General features: G+C 37.0%; 1 protein-coding gene and 1 long non-coding RNA gene across 5 annotated transcripts in view; one reads left to right on the forward strand and one right to left on the reverse strand.

Annotated features, from left to right (window-relative positions):
- The window catches only part of LOC110370363 (tyrosine-protein phosphatase non-receptor type 9), a 41554-nt gene that overhangs the window by 14677 nt on the left and 3583 nt on the right, over positions 1-23294 (forward strand). For 3 of the 4 annotated variants that reach the window (XM_049846523.2, XM_049846518.2, XM_049846519.2), the window contains 7 exons: positions 13692-13900; positions 15500-15612; positions 15914-16037; positions 16943-17019; positions 18751-18940; positions 19323-19486; positions 22982-23211. In XM_049846523.2, the coding sequence (XP_049702480.1) occupies positions 13692-13900; positions 15500-15612; positions 15914-16037; positions 16943-17019; positions 18751-18940; positions 19323-19486; positions 22982-23211 (1107 nt within the window). The remainder of the gene's footprint in view (positions 1-13691; positions 13901-15499; positions 15613-15913; positions 16038-16942; positions 17020-18750; positions 18941-19322; positions 19487-22981; positions 23212-23294) is intronic. The other variant, XM_064038856.1, reaches the window with a different exon arrangement.
- LOC110370364 (uncharacterized) lies at positions 211-16935 on the reverse strand. The gene is made up of 5 exons (XR_002429244.3): positions 16597-16935; positions 12036-12114; positions 6240-6275; positions 5927-6041; positions 211-713 (listed from the first exon to the last, which is right to left on the reverse strand). It is a non-coding gene; the product is annotated as an uncharacterized LOC110370364 (long non-coding RNA).

Here is a 23294-nt window from a genome sequence, read left to right on the forward strand (position 1 = left end):
CTAATGTTTACGTAGTTTTGCAGGAGATTTTCCAATGAAGTAGACGTTTTTTCCATTCAAAATCAGGCACTAAAATTGATGAAATTAATATGATCAGTAGCTTGACATACATTTAAATGGGACAACAATGTTTTCTGAAACATTTTTCAGGAACCAGGGAAACTTATCAAATAACTGCCACTAGAAGGGATTACACTTTATTTTGTCGATTTTATTGTCAAATTCAGTTAGTAAATCGTACAATAGGTTGTATTATGTTGTAAACGATATGTAAATATTAGCTACAACCGTGTAACAAAACGTACGAACAACAATGAACTACTTATCGTACAACGAATTACGCTAAACATTCATAAACATTGTAAATAGGTAACATAATATTATACAATAGTATATTACATGAAACTGCGTGACAAATTGTAAAACCTTGAAGTTAATATAAATAAACAATGCAATGTATGTATGTATATAGGTATGTATGCCTCGTTAGGAGGCTTGCTTTTATGTCTTTTGAGATACAATATACATTAACGTTGACCTTAATTGTCTTGCAACTACGACTTATTGTAGAAGATCTAAAAAGATGATTATAAAATATTTCCGTATTCATGATACCTTAAGCGTAAAGCTATCATAAAATGTTTGAATTTTGATGCCACGGTACGACGAGAAGTGCTTTGAATTGAAGTAGAGCCAGTTTCGTGTCTTCTTCTCTGAAATATAGCATAGCTATCTGAATTTTATTACCGTTATGCAGGTAATGTACACAGGAGCCGGCTCACGTCTGCACTTTAGATGGCAAAGCAAAAGAGTATATTCTAGAATATCCCAGTATAAAAAAAATGGTAACAATGTACTAAAAAAATATGTGTATGCAATGTTTACTAAAAAAATATGTTCTCTGTCATGAAGTTATGCATATTCAGTATTAGCTTTTCAGCAATGCAGGGTCTTAAAGGTTGTGATACGTACCTATAACTTACCAATTTCTAGGAAAGTCGAGAGGTTACGATATGTATGAGGGTGATATTCCTAGAATTGCATATTCAAACTTCAGCAATATGGATGTTATAGGAATGCTTTAGAAATTCGGTTGATGTGACGAATACACCCAAAAATTAAAATTTTCAGAATTTGAATGTAGGTAAGTGAGTGTATGCCATTAGCAGTAACCCTTCGCTTTGAAAGCAATTAACATAATTATTCAATATCACAGTTTGTTAGAGAGTAAGCGGCTGCTCGTGTTTGATTAGATCTAGATTGTAATTGAATACTGAATATTCTATGTGATACAATGCAGTGTCGTTTCGTGGAAAACTCAAAATGAAAATGAGAATTAATAATTGGGAATGGAATTGTTGAAGGCTCAGGTCGTGGAGTGGCACTTATTGGTTGTGAAAGCTATTGCGTCGTATAATCGCGGCCATTAATCGATGAGTTGGTGTCATCAACTCGTCACCGTCAGGCTCCGTGGCGGAAGTTAAGTCACGTCGACGCTTTTGACAACGCTAATTGGATAATCGCGTACAGTTATTCGGTAATCTAATCCAAATCAAAATAGCTTTCTATTGTTAAATCGTCTGTTACATAAACAGTTTAACAACACTTTCGTTAAAGGGTTTAGTTACGCTGGTTTGACTTAATCGAATCAGACGTGAGACGTATTGTTCTGGTTATGAAATAACTTTATTAACATCATTTAATTAAAATGAAGCTGAAGTATATGACTAATGTCACCGATTTATTACATTCAAAACGTTGTTGAGTTGGAATTGAAATAGAAGTTTGCAATTAGTTTTATGCATGTTTCAAACATGGCCCATTTTTATGGTTTCGTATGTAATTGATAATGTATAATTAATTAATTACTGCAACTTCTTTCGTTCAATGCGAGGAGTTATGAAGATAAATGACTATAATATTTCACCTGGCAAAAATAAATTTTAGAATTTACGTCAAAAAGCATTTTGAATAAATTCAGTTAAATCATTGAACGTTCGCCATCGACAGCCAAGGTAATATGTGCTACCCAAAAACAAACATCTATCATGCATAAACCATGACCTACTTTAAATTTCTTCGAAATTCGATTCACGTGCATCAATTTAGCCTCTCATCCAATTTTGTCTACAGCGAGAACTTTATAAATCCGAATCAAAGTAATTAAATCGGACAAAACAGTAGAATGGTTGTGCGAGGGACATATGGCGCAGTGTCCGTGATATGCGCTCTCGATCGCGATCAATGCTGCTTCGAGTATGAGACAGAATCGCGGAGGCCGATGTGGGCTCGCCAACCAGTCGTCAAGAGCAAGGTCATGACGCGAGACGCCGCCCGGTTGCCTGTCGCCGCTTCACATAGCCTCTTTATCGCCTTTGTAACATTCCTCACAAGCTTACACCGTTTATGGTTTTACCGACCTTAAGAAGTATTACTTTAATTCGTCTCTGATATCTCAAAGCTGCTTCACATTGCTCCGGTAAAAAATCTGGAGCAATTATCTTGGAGTACGTATTTTAATAGTGTCGTTCGCTTTACTTGGACGTGATAGAGCTGTTGTCGACTGTAGATTCATCGTTCTTTTTATTTATCGGCAAATTTTATTGCCAGAGCTTCTAGAATTTCGCAATCCAATCTAAACACTAGAAGAGTACCACTGCTATGAATCGCGTTCTTTCATACATGCATGTATGAGACATCATCAAACAATGATGTTGCTGATGTCGTCGTGTTAAAAATCCAATAACATGTGGCTTATTAGAAGACAAAATGACAGGTTTTGATCAAAAACATTTAATGAAAATGATTATAAACTGGTGTTGACTTTGCTTTTATTAGTCACCCCATCAATAAATTTATTTACTGCGTAGCCAATTTTTTGTTTACATAGGAGATATTTACATCTTATGGTACCAAGTCGTAGGTGTATTGCGTGCAGTGTCTACTAATAATAAAATCATATATCTATGTAGAGACAATCTATGCAAGCGTAGAGGACGCGTGCATCTGGCATCGAAAGCAAAACATTGTATGAATCAGTCGCTCGTCATCCCGTCAGTTCAGTCTACTGAGAGTTGCTATATGGCTTGCTCTGTGCATATTTACGCAGTGACTTTAATCGTACCACAACCACAACACAACAATTTTCTTATTTGATTCGTCCACATCAATGCCAAACGTGGTAGCACACCGCGTAGGCAGGAGGCACTTAATAACGCGATCATAATAAGCCTGATGTATGCGTGAATACAAACACACACCAGTAACATCGCTAAGTGTTTATCTGATTGCTTGAAGGTCGATTGTTCATTCAAGAATTTTATTGACTTGTGTCGGCGAAATGTTTCCTTTACTACTGAAAAGTGGAAACGGGTGGGATGTTTTTGTGTCATGTCGATATCTTTCGATCTTCACCTTGAAGTCACGTGTATCGCTGACTCACGGCTTCGCTCTCGTATGCTAGTAAACACAGCTCATCTATTGCGTAGTATCTTGGACTTGGTACAATCATCTTATTTGATACGGATGTTCGCGGTTTATTAAATCCTACAGAATCTACTAGTGGTATTGTGGTGACGTCGCATGCTGTTGATGATGGTATTGCTCATCATACTAGACATCTTCCCTATTTATTTTAAAACATCAAAGCCCTTCAATTATGTAAATTTTAGTAGTTACCTTGAATATAAATAACCCGTATTTTTATGTTTGTGTACCTTGAATCTCGGCAATTTTCCTGTAAGGTGTGACGAAGTCGAGTTACGATCAATTATGGAGGTAACGAGGTCTAGTTTTCAATTAGGCGATGTTCGCCGATGTACGTGGAATTGGGCATCGGCATCGGGATGATTAATATCCGCCGGGAGAAGGTCGCGGGCGCCGGCCCGAGCTCGTGACGTCACCTCCGCAAGCGCTCCACTTCCGCTCGCCATACGTGGACTTCATTATAAGGCTATCAGTGCACGCTTCACATTCACCAAGCATTACCTAGTGTTATGTGATCTAACACGTGCACTTAATACATGCATAATCTCTCATTGTTTTGAAGTATTTTGGGTTAATCTTTCCATATAAGTAATTAGATATCTAAATCCGCTTAAAATATTTTACCTGTTAAAAATGTTTGATATCAAACTATTTTTGCGTAACTAAAAAATAAAAGGATTAGGTTCAATAAAGACTATTTCATGTAACAAACATCTCGTTATCGTCATATTATCTCGTATCATATATTACTGGGAACTCTGTCGTACTATTGACATATTGGCCCACGATAAAATATAAACCGACGCAGATTATTATTACGCAACTGATAAAAAAGATAAAAAATATGAATAAAATGGTAGGTGTGCCTGAACGATTTCCATTGAAATCTGAAGATGGAAAGTATTCGTCAAAGCATTCCTACAATTTCAAAATTTCTTTGAAGATTTTGTTCGAAACATCTACGAATATCTTTATACTTCACAATTTTACTCGAACAGTGAATCTGCTTCAGTAACGAAAATAGTAAATAGTAAATAAAAACGACAGTATATACCTTAGTAAGATTATAGAGATAAAATAACAGACCGAGAAATAATTGTGCAATCTAGAAAAATCTGTTTGATGTACTGGCTTTATCTAAACATTTATCTGATAAATAGTTTGTTCAAAATCTGATAATCGTTGCTAATACCCTATTGCTCCTATCAGCTAAATCTGAAAAACTGCTCCATTTTGGCAACAGCTAACGAATCCCCAGTCCAACTGCAAACGTACACGCCTTTTGAGAGCGGCTGTTTATCTCGAGATCTCTCCACACAATAGGATATGGACCACTGAGACAATAGGATTGCCCCATTTATCGAGTGCAGTTTGTTCCCGGATGGCATGCGCTTTTCATCGCTCGACCGGTATAATGAGATCGGCGTATATTCATCTTTGTACTTACGCGAGCGAGCTGGTTCATTGTACCGGGCCATGCTAACGAGCGCTGAGAGCACGTCTCACACCCCTCGCCATCTACTTGTTCATATCACTGTGTCGCTTTATTAATAAACATATTGTCATTTTCCCATACAACTTTGATAATCATGTCGAGATTTTGATCCCTATGATGTTTAATCTAATTTCCTTTTCCAAACCATTTCAAGTTTCTGTACAATGAAACTCTGAAGCACACTTTAAATAAAGCTTCTCCGTATGATTAGAAGCTTAGTTAACAGATTATTTGACTTTCTTGTTATCCACCAGCTGCATCTGAATGTCCATTGTAATGAATTCAGTTTCTTAATATACTAGTAGTAGGCTAACCCGGTATGTTGTCGTGGGTTGGAATGGTTTTGTTCTATCGATCATAAAATATTGTTTTGCATTCCGAATGCGTTGTTCAAATCAAATATTTGCGGAAGTCAAACCAACTCTCTTCCGGCGTTCGCATGACAATGGATGTCATGTTTGATCGAAATTCAATCAATGGAAATAATATACGTAAACGGGTCTTCCAAGATTCTAACGGTTTTTGCACTATTTGGATTCATCACATTGTGTATTGATAGACTACGACAAAAAATATCAAGGCCACACCTGGCTAATGTCGAATAGAGAGCAACAGCTGTCCTTGGGTCGCTGTCGCTACCAGTGTTTTTTTTCTTTTACGTCGCATGGGATACATCTGTCTCAAGTATTACATAACTTTGTGCTATTTGCAGTAAACTTAAATTAATTTTAAAATCACATCTTTTGTTCATTATATTGTTAATTCAAGAGTTGATCCCTTTTCATAACGTTGGTTAACACATCATGTTGCGGCATAAAGCCGTGTGAAGTGCACGATATAGGGGTAGGTGTGTGGTCGATGTTACGTCAGTCGTGTCAAATTGGTTTATAACCGATGGTTCCTGTCGCGAGCCCGGTTTGTATGTTACACTCCAACGAACTTTACCGTATTTGTTGTCGGCGCCCCCGGTGCCGGTCGTCAGCGTCGCACTGCAAAATGGGGACGCCATTCCTGACCTACATCACAACGGGGTTGTCTGGGACATCGCCAACTCCCATCCCTGCAACATAATGCTTCAACAAATAGGACATGCACTGAAAATATCTTGTTTTCGAAATTGCAGCGATTGCTTTGGTAAATCCGCATCGGTTGGGAAACTAGGTCAGAAGCCATAGATTTTAATAAACAAAAAGAATGATTAAGCTACTTCATGGATTTTCTTTCTACATGGTTACGAATTTCGGGCGACATGACTTACCTTTGTTTTTCCTTTCAATCCTTAAACTATGGGTACCTGAAATAAGAGCAGGTCTTATTTAGTCTGGACGTACAAATATAAAAGTCAATGGGATTTTTTATTATTGGACAGCACTTATAAACCTTTTGAAAATTAAATTCGACCTATTTTATTACGAGGCTTATCGCGATAAATAAGTGTCCTTTGTGGCAATGGCTAACATTGGTATTATGAAGAGTTTGTCCGACGAAGCGCTTTATCGATCCCAATGTGTCGTTAGCCATATTTGAAGAGGTTTGAGAGTGCGATACCTGCTGTCTTTTGTATTTTCGAGGACACCCATGACCTCTCTCTAGTGCTCTGTGTTATCTTTGGAGGCAAGGTTACCAAATGTTTTACCAAAGGACTCCGGGATTATATATCTCCTGGGTGATTTAATTCGCAGCTTTTATATTTTTTTTGCGGAATCACCTGGGTGATCAACGTGCAATAATCCTTACCAAGGAAATAGTCAATAGTTTCATGAATTAATCTCAACACAGCATCCAATAAAATGTTAATAGTGATGCAATGGAAGCTATTTAAAGTATTTGCGCAAAAGCGTTTTGAATGCAAATGTGAAACGCGTCGAATGTCGATAAAGTTTATTCATTGTTGGTCGTTATGACGTATTATGGCACGGCTTGTTGTGAAAACAGTTTATTTTGACTTCAAAAGCATCACTTATTTGGTGACGTGAACGACAATTATTATGATCGTGTGTGTAACAAGATAAGCCATACCTGTTCTCATTTCTAATACATAAACATACATCTTTGAAATATTATCCTGAATAAATATAATCCTCAAAATCTGAAACAACTTTATTATTCAGATCCGAACTTTGTGAATAAATTCTACGGTGTATATAGAGAACATGCCCCTGTAACGTGAAACAAGGCTGTTATTTATTACTTTCAATATTTGTGTTTTAATTTCTAATTAAGTTACTAAGACTAACACAGTACATATAATATTATCTATACATGTAATAATATTTAAATAGGCACTGAGCACTAGGTACGTGGTTCATCCCTTATATAAGTTTAGCGAACTTGGGTAATATTATTAATCACTGAAATATAACGAGGAGACGAATTCGATTAGGAAGCAATTTATTATGGCGGGTATGGACTCAATAGAAGTTATTACGAGGATCTATATGAATTACGAGCTACTTACTATAACAAGGTTATTTGCGCTACCAGATTAGGCGTATTGATTTCGTTTTGGAAAATTTGATAGATTTTCATTATTGTTGTTTTCGTAATGAAGTGTTATAGTGTAAATAATAAATGTATATTATGCATGCAGAACAGATATTTGGTGTATAATCGCATAGGTTTCGCGCTCTGTCGTGCGTGGCGTGAATGCGCGATGTTCACGCATGTTTGTCGCTGGCTGTGATAAGGGATTATTTATGCATCGGGGACAGGCTCAGCCGGCGCGGGCGCTCGCTGCGGTGCATCACCGCCGTAGCACCGATACGCTTCACTGCCTATCACACGATATCATTCACTCTTATGTCACTTTTCCTTGTGCTCGATATGGGTGTGCCTCAACATGCCGCTTTATTGTATGCAAATTAACTATAAACTATTTAGTATAAACTCACTCGAAATTCTATTGGATGTAACGAGTAAATGTGACTTTAATTTAAAATATAGAATATAAAAAGTATTTTTACGTACCTATAGGTTACCACTGACCGAATCAATAAAATGAAGGTAACTAATAGAGTGAAAACTACAGTTTATTTCATGAAATGATTACTCAGAACGTTCGTGCAATCAGTTCCAACGACTAATTTAATTTAATGTTATTGATAAAACTCGTTTTCTCGGAAAAAGGCAATAACGTTGAGCTTGATACAATTTCCTTCATGTCTAGTTAATCCCTGAAGGTTATTTTTAGCAATAGAGATGTTTCACAGAATTTATAGCGACGATGAGATTATACAGCGGTGGCATTTATGTACAAAGGTCAAACGTGGACGCAGGTAGATACTATGTGCATTGTGTATGAAACCAACGATGTATGTGGGTATAGGAAATTGAGTAATATTCGCTCGGCTAGACGAGCCACCGCCGATGAAAATAATAACACTTTAAAGGTCACTGAGCATTTGCCATCTTCGTATACATGTAAAACAAATTCTGTTAGCGGCAATTGGCTTTCGATAGGATCTTTTCCGAGGACGTAGTGATGATAATGTATAGTATGAATATTTTACAATGCGAAGGAAGGGGTTGACCACATTACCAAGCCAATCGAAAGTAAAGAACCAAATGCTCGTAAAAGAAAATGAAAATCCTTATCCTAGAGATTATGCATTTTGATCCTATGAATTGGATGAGCGGTTTTGTCTTGTCAAGTTCATCGTAAGAGCTAAACGTTTACAGATCGTAGGATCTAATACGTGTTTTACAACGGAAACCGAAATACACCTATCTTTGCATAGTTAGAAAGTAGTGTAAAGATGATCAGTGTTATTTATGTCTGGCGCGCTGCCAGCGACTTCCGACGTCGCAGCGACACCGGGCTGTTTGCGAAATCGTTCCATCAATTCTGACGAAACGTCGTTGACACAATGTTGCTGCCAATGTTCTCAACATTTTATACGCCGATCAAACTTCACTGCACATCCTGTATGAACTTCCTACTGTCACGGTCTTGGTTTCCATGGAAAAAACTACTTTCAAGGTGATTTCGATGATTTCACTTTGCCATTGTCTTTTACAACCACTGTTATTGATGGGCCCAATAGGAAAATCTACCACTTAATGACTAAAACAAAACAGCCACTCAATATAATATTAATAGCTTGTGTTTATAAATGTTGGGATGTGAGTTCCACCCGAGACGTTTCTCATTTACAGCCTGAATACGGTCCATTTTCTTCACTGAAATGGAAGGCGTCTCCTTTGAACCTTTGATGCTTTTGAAACGGTTCGACGCTATGTACTAAGTACATGACACTGCTCTAAGGTAAAAGCACTTAGAAAGGACAGCAAACGCTTTGATTGGCGACACTTTGACCTTTGGCTAACTTTAGAGTGCTTGAGCAATAAAATGTTGTTTGCAATTTCACTTCACATGTGTGATTTTCATTTATTAAATCACAAGAAGAAAATTTCTACTAGCAAGCTTTCTAATTGTACCCAATGATTTCTCGGAGAACATTGCATGACTTCATTTAAGAAATATTACCACTCGTACATTCCATGAATGTTAAACGGAAGCTATTCTAGGGAATGCGAGTAGTCAGGAAAAACATTCATACTTACAGAGCAGCTGTGAGTCTGTGCCGGCCGTCTGAATGTAGGCAGTTAAAGTGCAACCCTTTTGTGATTGCGAGAGCTCTCCCTTTCACTCTCGCTGACATATACCTGTGCCCACACCTGGCTCACACGGCACTCATTTGTGATTGCCGCTCTTCAAGCTAAAATACCCCTGTACATCATCGTGTTTTCGCTATTAATTCAAAACCGGGTCACCACAAGGGTTGATTAAAACCCCTTGTATTTTTTCAACTTATTTGTACGTAGCATCAATATTAATGAATTGACTTCAATGTGAGAGACATATTATTACGTATTCATTGTTGGTTTATCAGCTGAATGGATTATGTTTTACGTACAATTTAAAATGAAACTTTAATGTGCTTTAATATTATGTGGAAAATTTGGCCAAAAATCTTATTTGTTAAAGCCTTTGTTTGAGTTTAACAACCGTACATTACCAAGAAAGTGCTTATAAATCATGTAGGTAAAGAGAAATTAAAGTGCAATTTCGTAATAATCGCATATTATAGCAAATTAGTGCATTCTGGGTAAGAGAGATCTCAAGTAGGCGATTGCCGCTACTCCAAGACCTCTTGACTGTTTGCTAACAAACTTCAAGCACTTGTAGTGAATTATACTATAATTTTATCTACTTGGTTTATATTATACAATCCGTTAAACTTCTTTTGCACTATTATAATAGTTTTAATCAAGAAGTCACATTTTTAACTACTTCTGTTTAATACAGAGAACACGTGCTATGAAGATGATTCACGATAGTTAATTGTATATTAATATACAATACAGAATTTATGAGTAAACCAAGTTAGTCACAATACACACAAAAGGTAGTAGAGTTAGCGGTTTGTACACGCAGTTGTGTCTCAGGGCGTCAACTTGAGTGCTTTTGGCGTAGTCTCAAAGCGGAGGTTTATCTTGCCCCGTCCACGCGACCCGCGAGTCGCGACCTACTTCCTACAATACCTTAGCCGGGCTGACAAGCCATTGTTGAACTTTACACCGGGGTGCCGAGCTGCCTTCATAAATTCGGTTGCCTTACCACTCCGCTAAATAAAGGATCCAGTCTAGACAGGGGGATTACCAATTCTGAAGCAGTTTGGAAATATTCGATTGTCGTTATTTGGATAGGATATAAGACCCCTGATCGAGCGACTTTAGGGTAAGCTTTAAAACTTTATGACTTGCGTCGGTCCCAGTAGCAAATTATTGTGAAAAGGTGGCCATTATTGGCAAAATCATGTTGGACAGCAAAATGGTACGTTAGAGCATTATAAAGCATCGCATTAGCGTTGGAACCATTAGTTAGGAATTGAAATGATGGATGATGTTCCGCGGATCTGGGTCTGCGACTGGTCTACATTTAAAAAGGGAAGTGTCATGTGCACGTTTCCATATACGTGTGCACCAGTAAGAGGCGAACATCTACTCTTTTTGTACTTTTCCTAGGAACTATCTTATATGAAATGAGTTCTTAATCGAAAAACATTGCAGTCTCAAAGTGCGAACGTTTTTAATTGGTATATTTGAGAGTCTATCAATAAATGAGTGGTATTTCATTCTAATCCCTACTACTAAATCAAGTGAGGTGAGTTGATAAACAATCGATTTATGTTGTTTATTGCTACAGTTGTGGATAGTCGTCTGGGACCCCCTGTCTGGAGACTTGAACCTTCTACTGACGTCAGAGTCGACGTAGGGCCGTCTAGACTATAAATACTATGAGGAAGGCCCCGGACAATGCACTTGGTCTATCCGAAATGTCTTTATAGACTTCAGAGGTTTCGTTTAGTCGAATGATACGATAATTATTCATATAAAATGATTAATGCAAAAATAACAGAATTAGTTTGGTGTTTGAGCTTTACTGTGACTACGGGTACGTTGAGAAGCCAAGGGATTCGGTGCCAGGTATACGATTTCATGACGTGAAGGGAGCCAAAAACCGAGGGGCAATGACCTCTCACCCTTAGTTTTCTTAGCGTCCATAACCGTGCCTGTGCATTACGCCTTCTCCCCACGTTATGTTTCAAATGTTTCGACCTTTACGTATTTATTATTTCTGAGTAACTTAACACGGCTAATATAATGTACCTGGTAATAATACCTAGATCAAAGTTACAAACCTATATTGTATTTACGACATACGGTTTACTCAAGCGTTAAAGAGTATAAAAGAAACAGAAGACAATGAGTCGTTTGCTATAAGCTGGTAGGTGCGGTGGCACGTATACCTTTATACAAGGTTGATATGGAGACATCTGAAAAGCTTGTTACTTTTCTCAGCGAAAGTCGTAAAATATATTGGAAGATGAATTGTGGCCCCCAAATGGGTTGTATATGTTCGTGGGTTTTATGATATACACGAAAATGTACCAAAACGAGCCCAACCTCGCTTGCAAATTGCCATATTCTACCTGACCGTCCGGACCTACAAATTGGCTCACGTAATGATAACAATCAACAAAACACTCACGATTTTCCTATTTTCTCGCTAAGGACTTTCCGTCGTAAACGGTGACCTTTTTTCGACGGCTCTGGCCAATCCTGGTGGGCTGCGCAAAAACAGATGTTTTCGTTACAGTTTGTTAACTGACAAAGTTTTAAGAAAATGAAAGTGTTTTCGGCTGACTTTGTTAAGATCTGCCTATTTATACAACTTAACAACTTAGCATATTGTATCGTTCGTTTTCATGAAAATGGAAAATATTTTCACTTAAGTTAGATAGTCTAAGTGTTAGGTAGCGTCGAAATAATTTCAGATGACTGATTATTATTTATTAATATATGTATAATGCTAATGGAGAGTTAGAGTGACGTAGATTTTATGGTTCAGTTGAGATTTTTGTGCCTTGCCTTTACAGTAGACCTCATTTTACCCTCAAGCGCCTACGGATAGCTCGAATCCTGAATATTCATTAGGCTAGCTTCCATTCCGTTTGGATTTATTATCAAGTTTGTCACTTCTTGGTAGATATTCTTAAGAGAAATCGATTCAAGATTGACTCCAGTCTCTAACGTATTCCAAGTGATAAATTAGTGGACCGACCTTTGTTGACTTCTGCGCTACTTCATTGGTTTTTAGTCTAATTCACTTTACGGTTTTAAATAGTATTCTATTTTCGTAGTAGTTTAATATTGGTCTTCCAATTGCCTAAATATACCTAGGAACGTGTGGGATTACGTCACGGTGCTGTGTCGAGTCTGGACAGCGTCGTTTTGGCTCGTGCGACGTAATGCTCACGAGAACGGCGTGCCCCTAATAACCTGGCTTGTCGACTACACAGTATTATTTGGCTACAAATGCGCGATAGACTTGTATTTTCCCACGGATTCTGGGAAATCTCTAATTATAAAAATGTTGAGTTTTTGCGCTGTGTTTAACTTGACTGAGAATATCCTAAGTAATTAAGTTCTGTGAAAACCATCAGAATTTTTGCCAGCTTTGAGTTTTTGGCGTACCTTTTAGATTTTATGAATACTGAATATCCTTTCCCTGAAATATTACGTGAACGAATATGGTGCATTGTAGTCTACTCTGTGTACCTACTTTTTACACTACGAGTTCAGCTGTGCCAATTGTGTTTTCCCAATAAATAAATATCTCCAAAAATGCGCCCCAATTATTGGGAAATATTGTGCCTATTTTGTCGGGAGATAAATATTGTTCTTATATTCGTACATAATTTGGTTTTATGCTCTATAATAAAACTTATCGAATCACAGTCACCAGCCTGCGCTGCGGTTGACCGTCTGTTTAACTCGTTTACCTATATCGCATATTTCGATGTAAAATTCACTGGAATCCTGTTCGTCATCTGTCATTTTCGTAACAATGTGCCAATACATTATTTATGTGGCGGTTTATATAAAATATGTAACGAGATATTTCGTAACGAAATGCAATCAATAAATCAATCTGAATATTTTTACTGATACTGAAATTTCATGGTGAATAATGATGTACCTGTTATTTAACTAAAAGTTCTGTGCTGTCTGTGTAACGCACTAGCACTTAGAGCTACAGCACTGGACTTTGTATTTACGGCAGGAAGTTCAGAAATACTCATAATGTAGCTACTCATTCGTGCTCTCCTGTAAAATACCTAACCGTAAAATTCATTTGTTCCAGGGTGGCTACCCGGCAAAATTAAAGAAGGTGCTGATAGTGACCGCGCCGCTGTGGTTCAAGGCGCCATTCCGGATCCTGCGGCTATTCGTCCGCGAGAAGCTGCGTGAACGCGTGCATACAGTGAACGCGCCTCAGCTGGGCTTACACGTGCCGCGGTCCAGCTTGCCCAAGCAGTTGGGAGGGCAACACGAACCGGATCACGCTGCCTGGTAATTATTGCCCCCTTTTATAAAGGATCGAAGATTGCCAGTCAATTGCAAGTCTTACAACCCATGTCACCACGGGGTATCGGGTAGCCCTGGTAACTGGGTTGAGGAGGTCAAGGCAGTCGCTGTTTTTCCCTGGTACCTACTCAGCTGCATTTGGTTACACTGGAGGCCGACTCCAACATAGTTGAGAAAAGGCTAGGCAGATGATGATGATATTATTTAATTTGGAGGAAAACAGCTGTTATCAATCGCAAGCTATAGTATTAATTTTTGGACTAGATTGAAGAAAAGTAGCGTGTGTTAGAGAGTCTATCCAATTCAACTCTTACTTAGTGACACCCGTCGCCTTCCCTGAACTATCATTCTAACTAGTTAAAGTAAATTTTGCCAACACAATATCTCGTGTGATAGAGAAACTATTAAAGAAACTTGTAGTTTTGCTGCCGTCGCTCCATAAGACATGTAGGTAACGTAGTTGCACCGGCCACAACTTTGGAGCTATCTTGAACGTTGTCGAGCCATGCTTCCTTCCTGAAACTTAGTTCCTTTTGTCACTGACTTATCTGTTATGTAACATCAAACTACTTATGCGTTTGCTTTTGTCAGTTTCGCTTCTGTATGTGGCTCTATTGTTACTGCATAGTTTTTTGTTTCGTGCTCGCATTGCGCGTGTTGAAAGATGGTCCGGGCTATTTATTTTTGTATCAGAGTTTAAAAATACACGTTTGTTATTCTTTCCAAATTGAGACCACTATTTTAGTCGTATATCACACGATATGATTTAATAAATGCTCGACGCCAACGCTTGAACTTCAATTAACCTCTTTCGTAAAATTGAGCACCAATATATCTAGTTACCTAATATTGAAATTTTATTATGTAGTAGAGCATTATAGCTTATAATATAACATTGTTATTCTTGGAAATAGGAATTAATTCAAACTATCATACACGTAATTTCCTCTTTGTGTCAGTTTTCAGAACGACTGAAAGTATATCTACATATAACAACGTTGTTTGCGTGTATCTATTGACAAGCGTGATATATGAACTGTTAATATTCCCTGTTCCTATACGTGAGCCATTTGCGCAACTACCCACGCACTATCGGCTACACTACTGCACAGTATAGGTTTACGTAAAACTGGAGACTGACTAAACTACTGAAATTATTTTAAGTCCCTTCATTTGGCATCTGAAATATGAAGACGAATATTACATAAAACGAGAAGCCTAATGATTTATTGACAAAGTAATGAAGCGTTTATTTCCACATGAAAGATAAGTATATTGGAGCTGAAATTCAGCGCGAGTTATTATATAGCTCATTAACTTGGTCGACTTCAGGTGATCACTCGACCTGCGTGATTCATTTCATTATCGTAGAAATAATAATGAAACAAGATAAGATTGCTGAAGCCGTTCTAGCCACTTATTTCTCTGAATACTTTATTGAAAGTGTTTACAGCTTGCAATCCTACAGATTTTATCGATTATTGAGCGCTGTGCGAGTCATGTGGGTGTAAGTTGACTATTTCATTTCATCCTACGTATTTTGTTGAGGGTTTCAGTTTTCTAGTAATTTCTATTTGTTGTCAGGTTGGAGCACTGCAAGAACTGTTACACGAACAATCTGCAGAACGCTAAGCTAGACGGCGTCATTGACGAATATGTAATCAGTAATCACATACCGCCTATCAAGCCGCAAAATGGTGAGTTGAACGTGACTCAACAAATTATTTGAACAATCAACTTTTATAGACCCTTCCGTATTTTATCGCCACTTTCTTCCTGAATTCACAATACCCATTATACCGGCTTAGATTTGATTACAATCAAATATGAATAAAGGGTCAATTGGAGCAATATTCTATTCTTACATTTCTAACGCCAACGTCAAACGAGAAATGATTAATTAATGGAACGAGTTCTATTTATATTCCCGTCGGAATATTTAATTAATATTTGCTTGATTACGCAATATTAGTAATGAAATATTGAATTGTTTGTCAGGTATAATCGAGCACGAGGGCGAATGTGACATGACCAGTGACCGCGCGGCGCGACTGGGCGACAACAAGACAGACATGCACATCAGCGGCGACCCTCCTTACACCTGCGACCCCAGTCCGCTCAGGTAACCACTGTTACCATTTGACGGCCGATCCCAATATTCTAGCCATCCTTTGATTTTCGTACCGAAGATTGGAGTTTGACATTAGCCCCATACAGCCATACTACAAAAACTTAAACATCTGTTGAACACTTTGAACACAGAAAAGTGTGGCTACAAAAGGACCTTATTTCAACGTCATAATCTGTCATTTTTTAGACAAGTTTTCAACAGACAAAAAGTTTTTGTGGTACGACGGATACTGTCCAATTCCTAACTCTAGTAAGCAAAACAATGGATAGATAGAATATGGGGACGGCCGTTAATAAATTATTTGCAAATCTCTGTACACACGCCTTGTTACGAAGGCATGAGGATAGCGACCCTCGTTATACAGCACCTATTCATTCATGTATGCATAGACAAATATACCCAGACATCTTTTTAATAATTCCATAGACAAAAAGATTTTTTATAGAACTTGACCGGGGATTTACTGGAGCAAATCAACTTAGGTAACTGAAAAAGCATTAAAAGCATTCGATATTTTATAAAAAATACAGTAAATTAATGTTAAATGTACCTTATATACGCTTGTTGGTCTGTCTGTCTCCCCCTTTTTATATAAACAGTATTGTTGAATGGAACCTCGCCATACAAGACTTGTTATGCTAATAGCGTGTATAAATTGAACGTTTTGTGGTATATCGTTAGGGGGGACATAGCTCTTATCATGTTGATAAAATAAATCAGCTCGCTCATTGGTTGCTATCTAGTTCTATAATCGGCTTTAAGTCCACAATATATTTGTATCTATGATATTGTATAATATTCTATTTCAAGCATTCTATTCAAAATGATTATCTTTTGTTGAGGAAACCATAAAATTAACAAATAATTTACATTAAAAAGACATTTTATTTTTCTAGACACACGCATGGTTACAATGGTGACATGAAGAGCAGACATATTAATTCCGGGGACGAAGATGACATAGACATAAGCAGTGAGTATTATTTTGTGCAGAGTAAATACTTTTTGCTGATAAGCATTAAAACCTCTTTTGTAACAGATAAAACTTCAAATGCTGAAAAATAATACGTTCTGTCATTGTGACGTTTTGATGGTTGTTTACTATTTTATTTATATTATTATCAAATAAGTATTCACACACCAGCAGAAATGCTTTCCGGTCACAAAAGTGGGGGTATGTCTTTCAATTAGTAAATTAGTGATAAATATGTAAGGTGCCTCAATGGGCAACTATTACAAACGATCCGGTGAGTTTGTTTTGACTCGTGGTTTGTTATTATTTTGGCCAGTTAATTCAAGTTTATTTACAGTATTTCGTTGAAATAATTCACTATTATTACTGAAGAATTAAATTATAATGGTAACTGACTATAAAATTGAGCAGCACCATTCATAAATTTTATTTTTGCTAGTTCAGTAATAAACGGATAAACGATATTTTCCTTTATTCGATAGGTCCTACGTCCGAAGTTTATCGTAAAAATAAATTGGTTCTTATCGAGCGATAGTTTACGTAGCGATACAGTCTACTGAGATGCAATTCGTACTCGATTTCTCCAAGTTTTAACACACGTATCATTCGATGGTTAAATAATTCGATTATTCTATTCGATGGCAAACTGATGACAACATTATTATCGTAGTTAGTTAGTAGAATGTAATTCTCGATAAAATTCTCGCTTATTTCTCATAGGTTGTGTTTGTTGGTAGTCTTGTGATGTGACGTTCGGGTTTCATTCGAGACACGTAAATGAATCAGTTCATTCGGTGTAGTTCGCGATCTTAACTCGCTGAACAAACGCGACGATTGTTCAACTTTGAAATACAGACAGTCTTCTGAAATGAAGCTAAAATAAACTTGATAAAGATATATGTAACATCTTGCAAATAAGAGATTGAAGATAAAGCCATGAAGTGTGATGTGTTATCGTCTGTGAAAATAATACTAATTATTTTTATAGTTTTTGTTGTTAAATTAAACAGTGAGTTATACAATCTTTGAAATGATGTTAAGGTTACCGTGTAAAGAAAACACTACGTAACTATTTTCGTGTTTTCACTTTGTTGTGTTACGGTTACGGAATTAGATCGTTTCTGAGGTCGGGTTAAATGAGAATGTTTGATGTAATGTCCGTCCCTACGACAGAACTAGCTATTGGGTTTTATGACTAAATATAGACCCACTGTCCCTTCTCCGTTGCACAAGGATGGGACGCTACCCGAATTTGTATCGCTTGAATTATTTACGCACAAATATTGATTTTTTTCTTTCAACTTTCTGAGAAGATAGGATCGTTATTAGTGTTCGAGGAAATATTTTCCTCGTGTTTTTATAGACTTGCTTAATAGATCACAAAAATGTTTATCATGTTTCAATTGTTATTCTACGAAGCGTCTTGCATAACTCACAGTGTAGTCCATACATTTACGTACCTTTTGGCTTTCAGTAAATAATTTCCTAAAATATAATACCTTATATTTTGTTCAACTTGTCATGGTAAATAATAATTTGAAGGTGTAGATCGAAGAGCTAAAGGGTTGTCCAACTGACGATCATTACGTATGCATGCTGTCTAGTTGCGTTGATTTAAATAATGAGGATAATTAAATGTGAATTTTTTACCCAAATTATATTTCCTTTCTGTTTTTTTTTTTAAATTACAATTACCAAGTTATTATCTACAAATTGCAACTCGGTATATAGCTCGCGGCACATGGTCGTCAGGCGAGGTGTCGCCGGGGCTGTCGGACGAGGAGGCGGGCGGCGGCGGCGGCGCGGGCGAGTCGCCGGCCGCGCTGCTGGCGCGCGTGCGGGCGCTGGGCCGGCGCGGGCTCGCCGCCGAGTACGACGAGCTGCGCTCCAGGCCGCCGCAGGGCACCTTCCATCATGCCAAGTGAGTGCTGATGATGTTGATGACTAAGATGTTGATGACTGCGCATGACATATTGTAGTCCGTAAATACGGGTACACTCCCTATTTCCTTTACTCTCTTAGCCCGATAGGATAGAAAACGCGACCGGAGAGAGATCAGGTGCGTTTATATGATCTGCAATACGGGGGTGTATTAATCACCTATTTCCAGACTGCACGCTGTGAAAGTTTCCAAAACCTCACAGTCAGACGTCAACTTAACCCCTTTGAATTTTGCTTTCCTGGTACTCAGTAACATGATTCAAAACGCTAACTGCAGCATGACTACTTATTACTCCCAATAAAATAAAAAAATCTGCAGTCTTTATTAAAACCTTGTTAACAAAGTCCACATTACCTTCCAGACTGCCGAGCAATCTAGCCAAGAATCGCTACACAGATGTCCTATGCTACGATCACTCGCGCGTGCTACTCTCGCAGACGGACCCCGATGATACCACCACAGACTATATCAATGCTAACTACGTTGACGGATATAAACAGAAGAATGCTTATATTTGTACGCAAGGTAAGATTTGTCGTTTTCCTGCATATCTGAATACTGTGTGTCTACTGTACTGCCCGCCCTATGCATATTTTTTATAATATGTAATACTCTGGCCTTAGGAAAATAGACTTAGTTTCACCTGATGATGTGTGCGTTCGCGCAGCGGAATGTTGTTGAATTTAAAGATTTTAATTATGCAGATAATTAGTGTAAGACGTCCTATAATTGTGTATGGTAAATAAAAATTTGTGTATGCAGCCATTGTGGAGAAATTCACCAAAAACAGATTCCGCTGGGCGAACGTTGGCGAACGTTGTCCTGGCGGAACTTTTTTTAATCCATAGACTTTAGAAGAAAAGAGATGTGTCCGAAAATTAGTGTGTATTTGTGTATAATTGATTATGTATGAATGAAATCAGTGCATGCATAAACTTCGGAGAAATTCAAGTTTCCGCTACGCGAACGTTTGGCCATTAGCTAGTTTTCATACAAAGCGCTTACATAGAGAGCTGTAGATTTTTACATACGTTGTTTTGAATTTGTTTATATTTGTTTAAAAAACAGATTTAGAAAAAGTCGTAGGGTTTAAAAGATAAAAATATAAACGTAAAATACACTTATTAGGTCTTAGTTCTTAAAGTATGCAGTTTGGGGTCTAGATTTTCACGTTTACACAAACCTTGTAAGTGTCTCCAACATGTTGCCAAGTATCAATGATGTTCCGTTAGTAATTAAAAAGTTATAGGATATTTTACCATGAACAGATCACTGTTTACAAAGCAGTCGAATATCACGACGTTCTAAAGGAATTGCATGGTAAAATGTATGCCAATAATTAGTTTAATCATTCAACTATTCACTTGCAAAATTTCATGTCATTAAATTCAGTAATTAAAGAAAGACAATTATAATACTGACGGAGCATCGAAACCCTACATAATCCGACCAAGTTCGGATAGCTACAAAAAAGCGGCCGTGCCATATGTCTAAGCAACGTTCTTAACTTGGAAGGTTAGTATATTTATTAATATGGTACAGTTGCGTACACAAGCGTTAGGAAAAAATAAAAAAAATGCATATCTTGAATGAAAAATATTTTTTAAATAATAATGCCACTATCTACGACATTTTAGTTAAAATACGTAACGTTTATTAACGTTATTTTTAATCACGTAGTCAAGTAATTTATGTAAGTAATAATAATAAAAATATTTTTGTACACTTATATTTAAATAGAGAAGTACTTGTTAATTGAAGATTTTTTTTTATCGTAGATAGTGGCATTATTATTAAAAAAATATTTTTCAATCAAGAAACACAATTGTTTTATTTTTTCCTAACGCTTGTGTACGCAACTGTTCCATATTAATAAATACTAACCTACCAAGTTAAGAACGTTGCTTAGACAATGGCACGGCCGCTTTTTTGTAGCTATCCGAACTTGGTCGGATTATGTAGGGTTTCGATGCTCCGTCAGTATTATAATTGTCTTTCTTTAATTACTGAATTTAATGACATGAAATTTTGCAAGTGAATAGTTGAATGATTAAACTAATTATTGGCATACATTTTACCATGCAATTCCTTTAGAACGTCGTGATATTCGACTGCTTTGTAAACAGTGATCTGTTCATGGTAAAATATCCTATAACTTTTTAATTACTAACGGAACATCATTGATACTTGGCAACATGTTGGAGACACTTACAAGGTTTGTGTAAACGTGAAAATCTAGACCCCAAACTGCATACTTTAAGAACTAAGACCTAATAAGTGTATTTTACGTTTATATTTTTATCTTTTAAACCCTACGACTTTTTCTAAATCTGTTTTTTAAACAAATATAAACAAATTCAAAACAACGTATGTAAAAATCTACAGCTCTCTATGTAAGCGCTTTGTATGAAAACTAGCTAATGGCCAAACGTTCGCGTAGCGGAAACTTGAATTTCTCCGAAGTTTATGCATGCACTGATTTCATTCATACATAATCAATTATACACAAATACACACTAATTTTCGGACACATCTCTTTTCTTCTAAAGTCTATGGATTAAAAAAAGTTCCGCCAGGACAACGTTCGCCAACGTTCGCCCAGCGGAATCTGTTTTTGGTGAATTTCTCCACAATGGCTGCATACACAAATTTTTATTTACCATACACAATTATAGGACGTCTTACACTAATTATCTGCATAATTAAAATCTTTAAATTCAACAACATTCCGCTGCGCGAACGCACACCCTGATGATATGACGTCACTATCATTTTCATTTTGGTAATGTAAAAGTTAGGCGTCAAAAATATGTAAAATCTTTAAAATTTTGTACTTCAAAAAGGAATACAATTTCAAAAACATTGTTGTTTGTTATTAAAGTTCTACATTACTAGACAGCATTACAGATTCATAAATCACTCCTATTTTAAGCTACAGTCCTAGTATGCCATGACTTTAGAACTAAGATTTAATAAAAAACAAACAATTATAAGCTACATTGATAAACAACCGATGATGTAAACAAAGTGTCTAATCTATATAAAACTGAATGCAATATTGATTAGACATGTGTAATTACTAAATGTTATTATGTACTATCTATCAGCTTGATTAACGATAAACAACATACATGTTTGTTCAATCTATTATTGTTTTGTTTTTGTTGCGTATGTACTTACGGTTATTTCAGAACTAATTTTTATTTTATTTACTGGTAACTTTGAAAATAATAGAGAGGTCGGTTTATAAACCACTGCAAAAATACAGCTAATAACAAATTCTAAAGGATAGAAAAATTCTAAGCATTTCTCATATACAATTTGGCTTCGCTCCCACGATACGCAGAACTATGCGAGTTACTTGTTTACAGTGGAAATACGTTTTCTGTGAATTAGTACTAATAAAGCCCTGTTGCGCGAATTTCAAATAACGCAGGGGAAATCCTCCGTTCTTAGAATTCACTCGGCGAATAATGGCGATGTCATTAATATTCTTTTTGTGCAAAAAAGAAATGTTTGTTTCTCTGTATTTGATTGCCGAGACCTTGTTTACTGCATTATAAGGGACAAGCTTTAGTGGAAAGATTATAAAGAAATTGATTTCAAGAATAACTGCCACTATAAATAATTGTTATCTTATCGTAAAATCAGTAATAACTATTCTAAGTTTCAATTAAAGGCAGTGTTTCTATTGTTATAATTTTATCTCTTCTATAAATATGTCAAGGCATATTATTAAGGCTGTCCGGTGATGTCACACATTTTGTAGGATAGAAAATTGGGCCGATTTTTGTAAGGACTCTGACTAGGACTTTTCTGACCTGAGTTTCTATAGGAAGTGTACGTTGCACTATTGCTATCAGTGTGTTTTATTTTCTCATACAAAAAATCGGACCCCGATTATCGGACGTGGCTGGGCAGCTTTATCCGTATATTTGTCAATTTGCCTCAAGTATTCTAGTTCCATATAAAGGAATGTTACAAAAAGCGTACATCACACTTCTCATTTACCCATTGCAGGTCCTCTGCCTAAAACGTTCGGCGACTTCTGGCGCATGGTGTGGGAGCAGGGTACCCTCGTGGTGGTGATGACGACGCGAGCCGTGGAGCGCGGCCGCGTCAAGTGCGGACAGTACTGGCCGCTCAGCGAGAACCAGCACGCCGTGTACGGAGATTTCGCCGTCACCACGCAGGCCGTCGAGCATGAAGACGATTATACTATTACGCATTTATTGCTCAGCGATTTGAGGGTAAGTGTTTCTTTGATGTATGAGGTAAATTCGGGGGGTTTTATTAAAAGTTTGTGGACTATACGAAGAAAATTTTTTTGATG

Source organism: Helicoverpa armigera, chromosome 17 (genome assembly GCF_030705265.1).
Source record: "Helicoverpa armigera isolate CAAS_96S chromosome 17, ASM3070526v1, whole genome shotgun sequence".
Taxonomy (NCBI): domain Eukaryota; kingdom Metazoa; phylum Arthropoda; class Insecta; order Lepidoptera; family Noctuidae; genus Helicoverpa; species Helicoverpa armigera.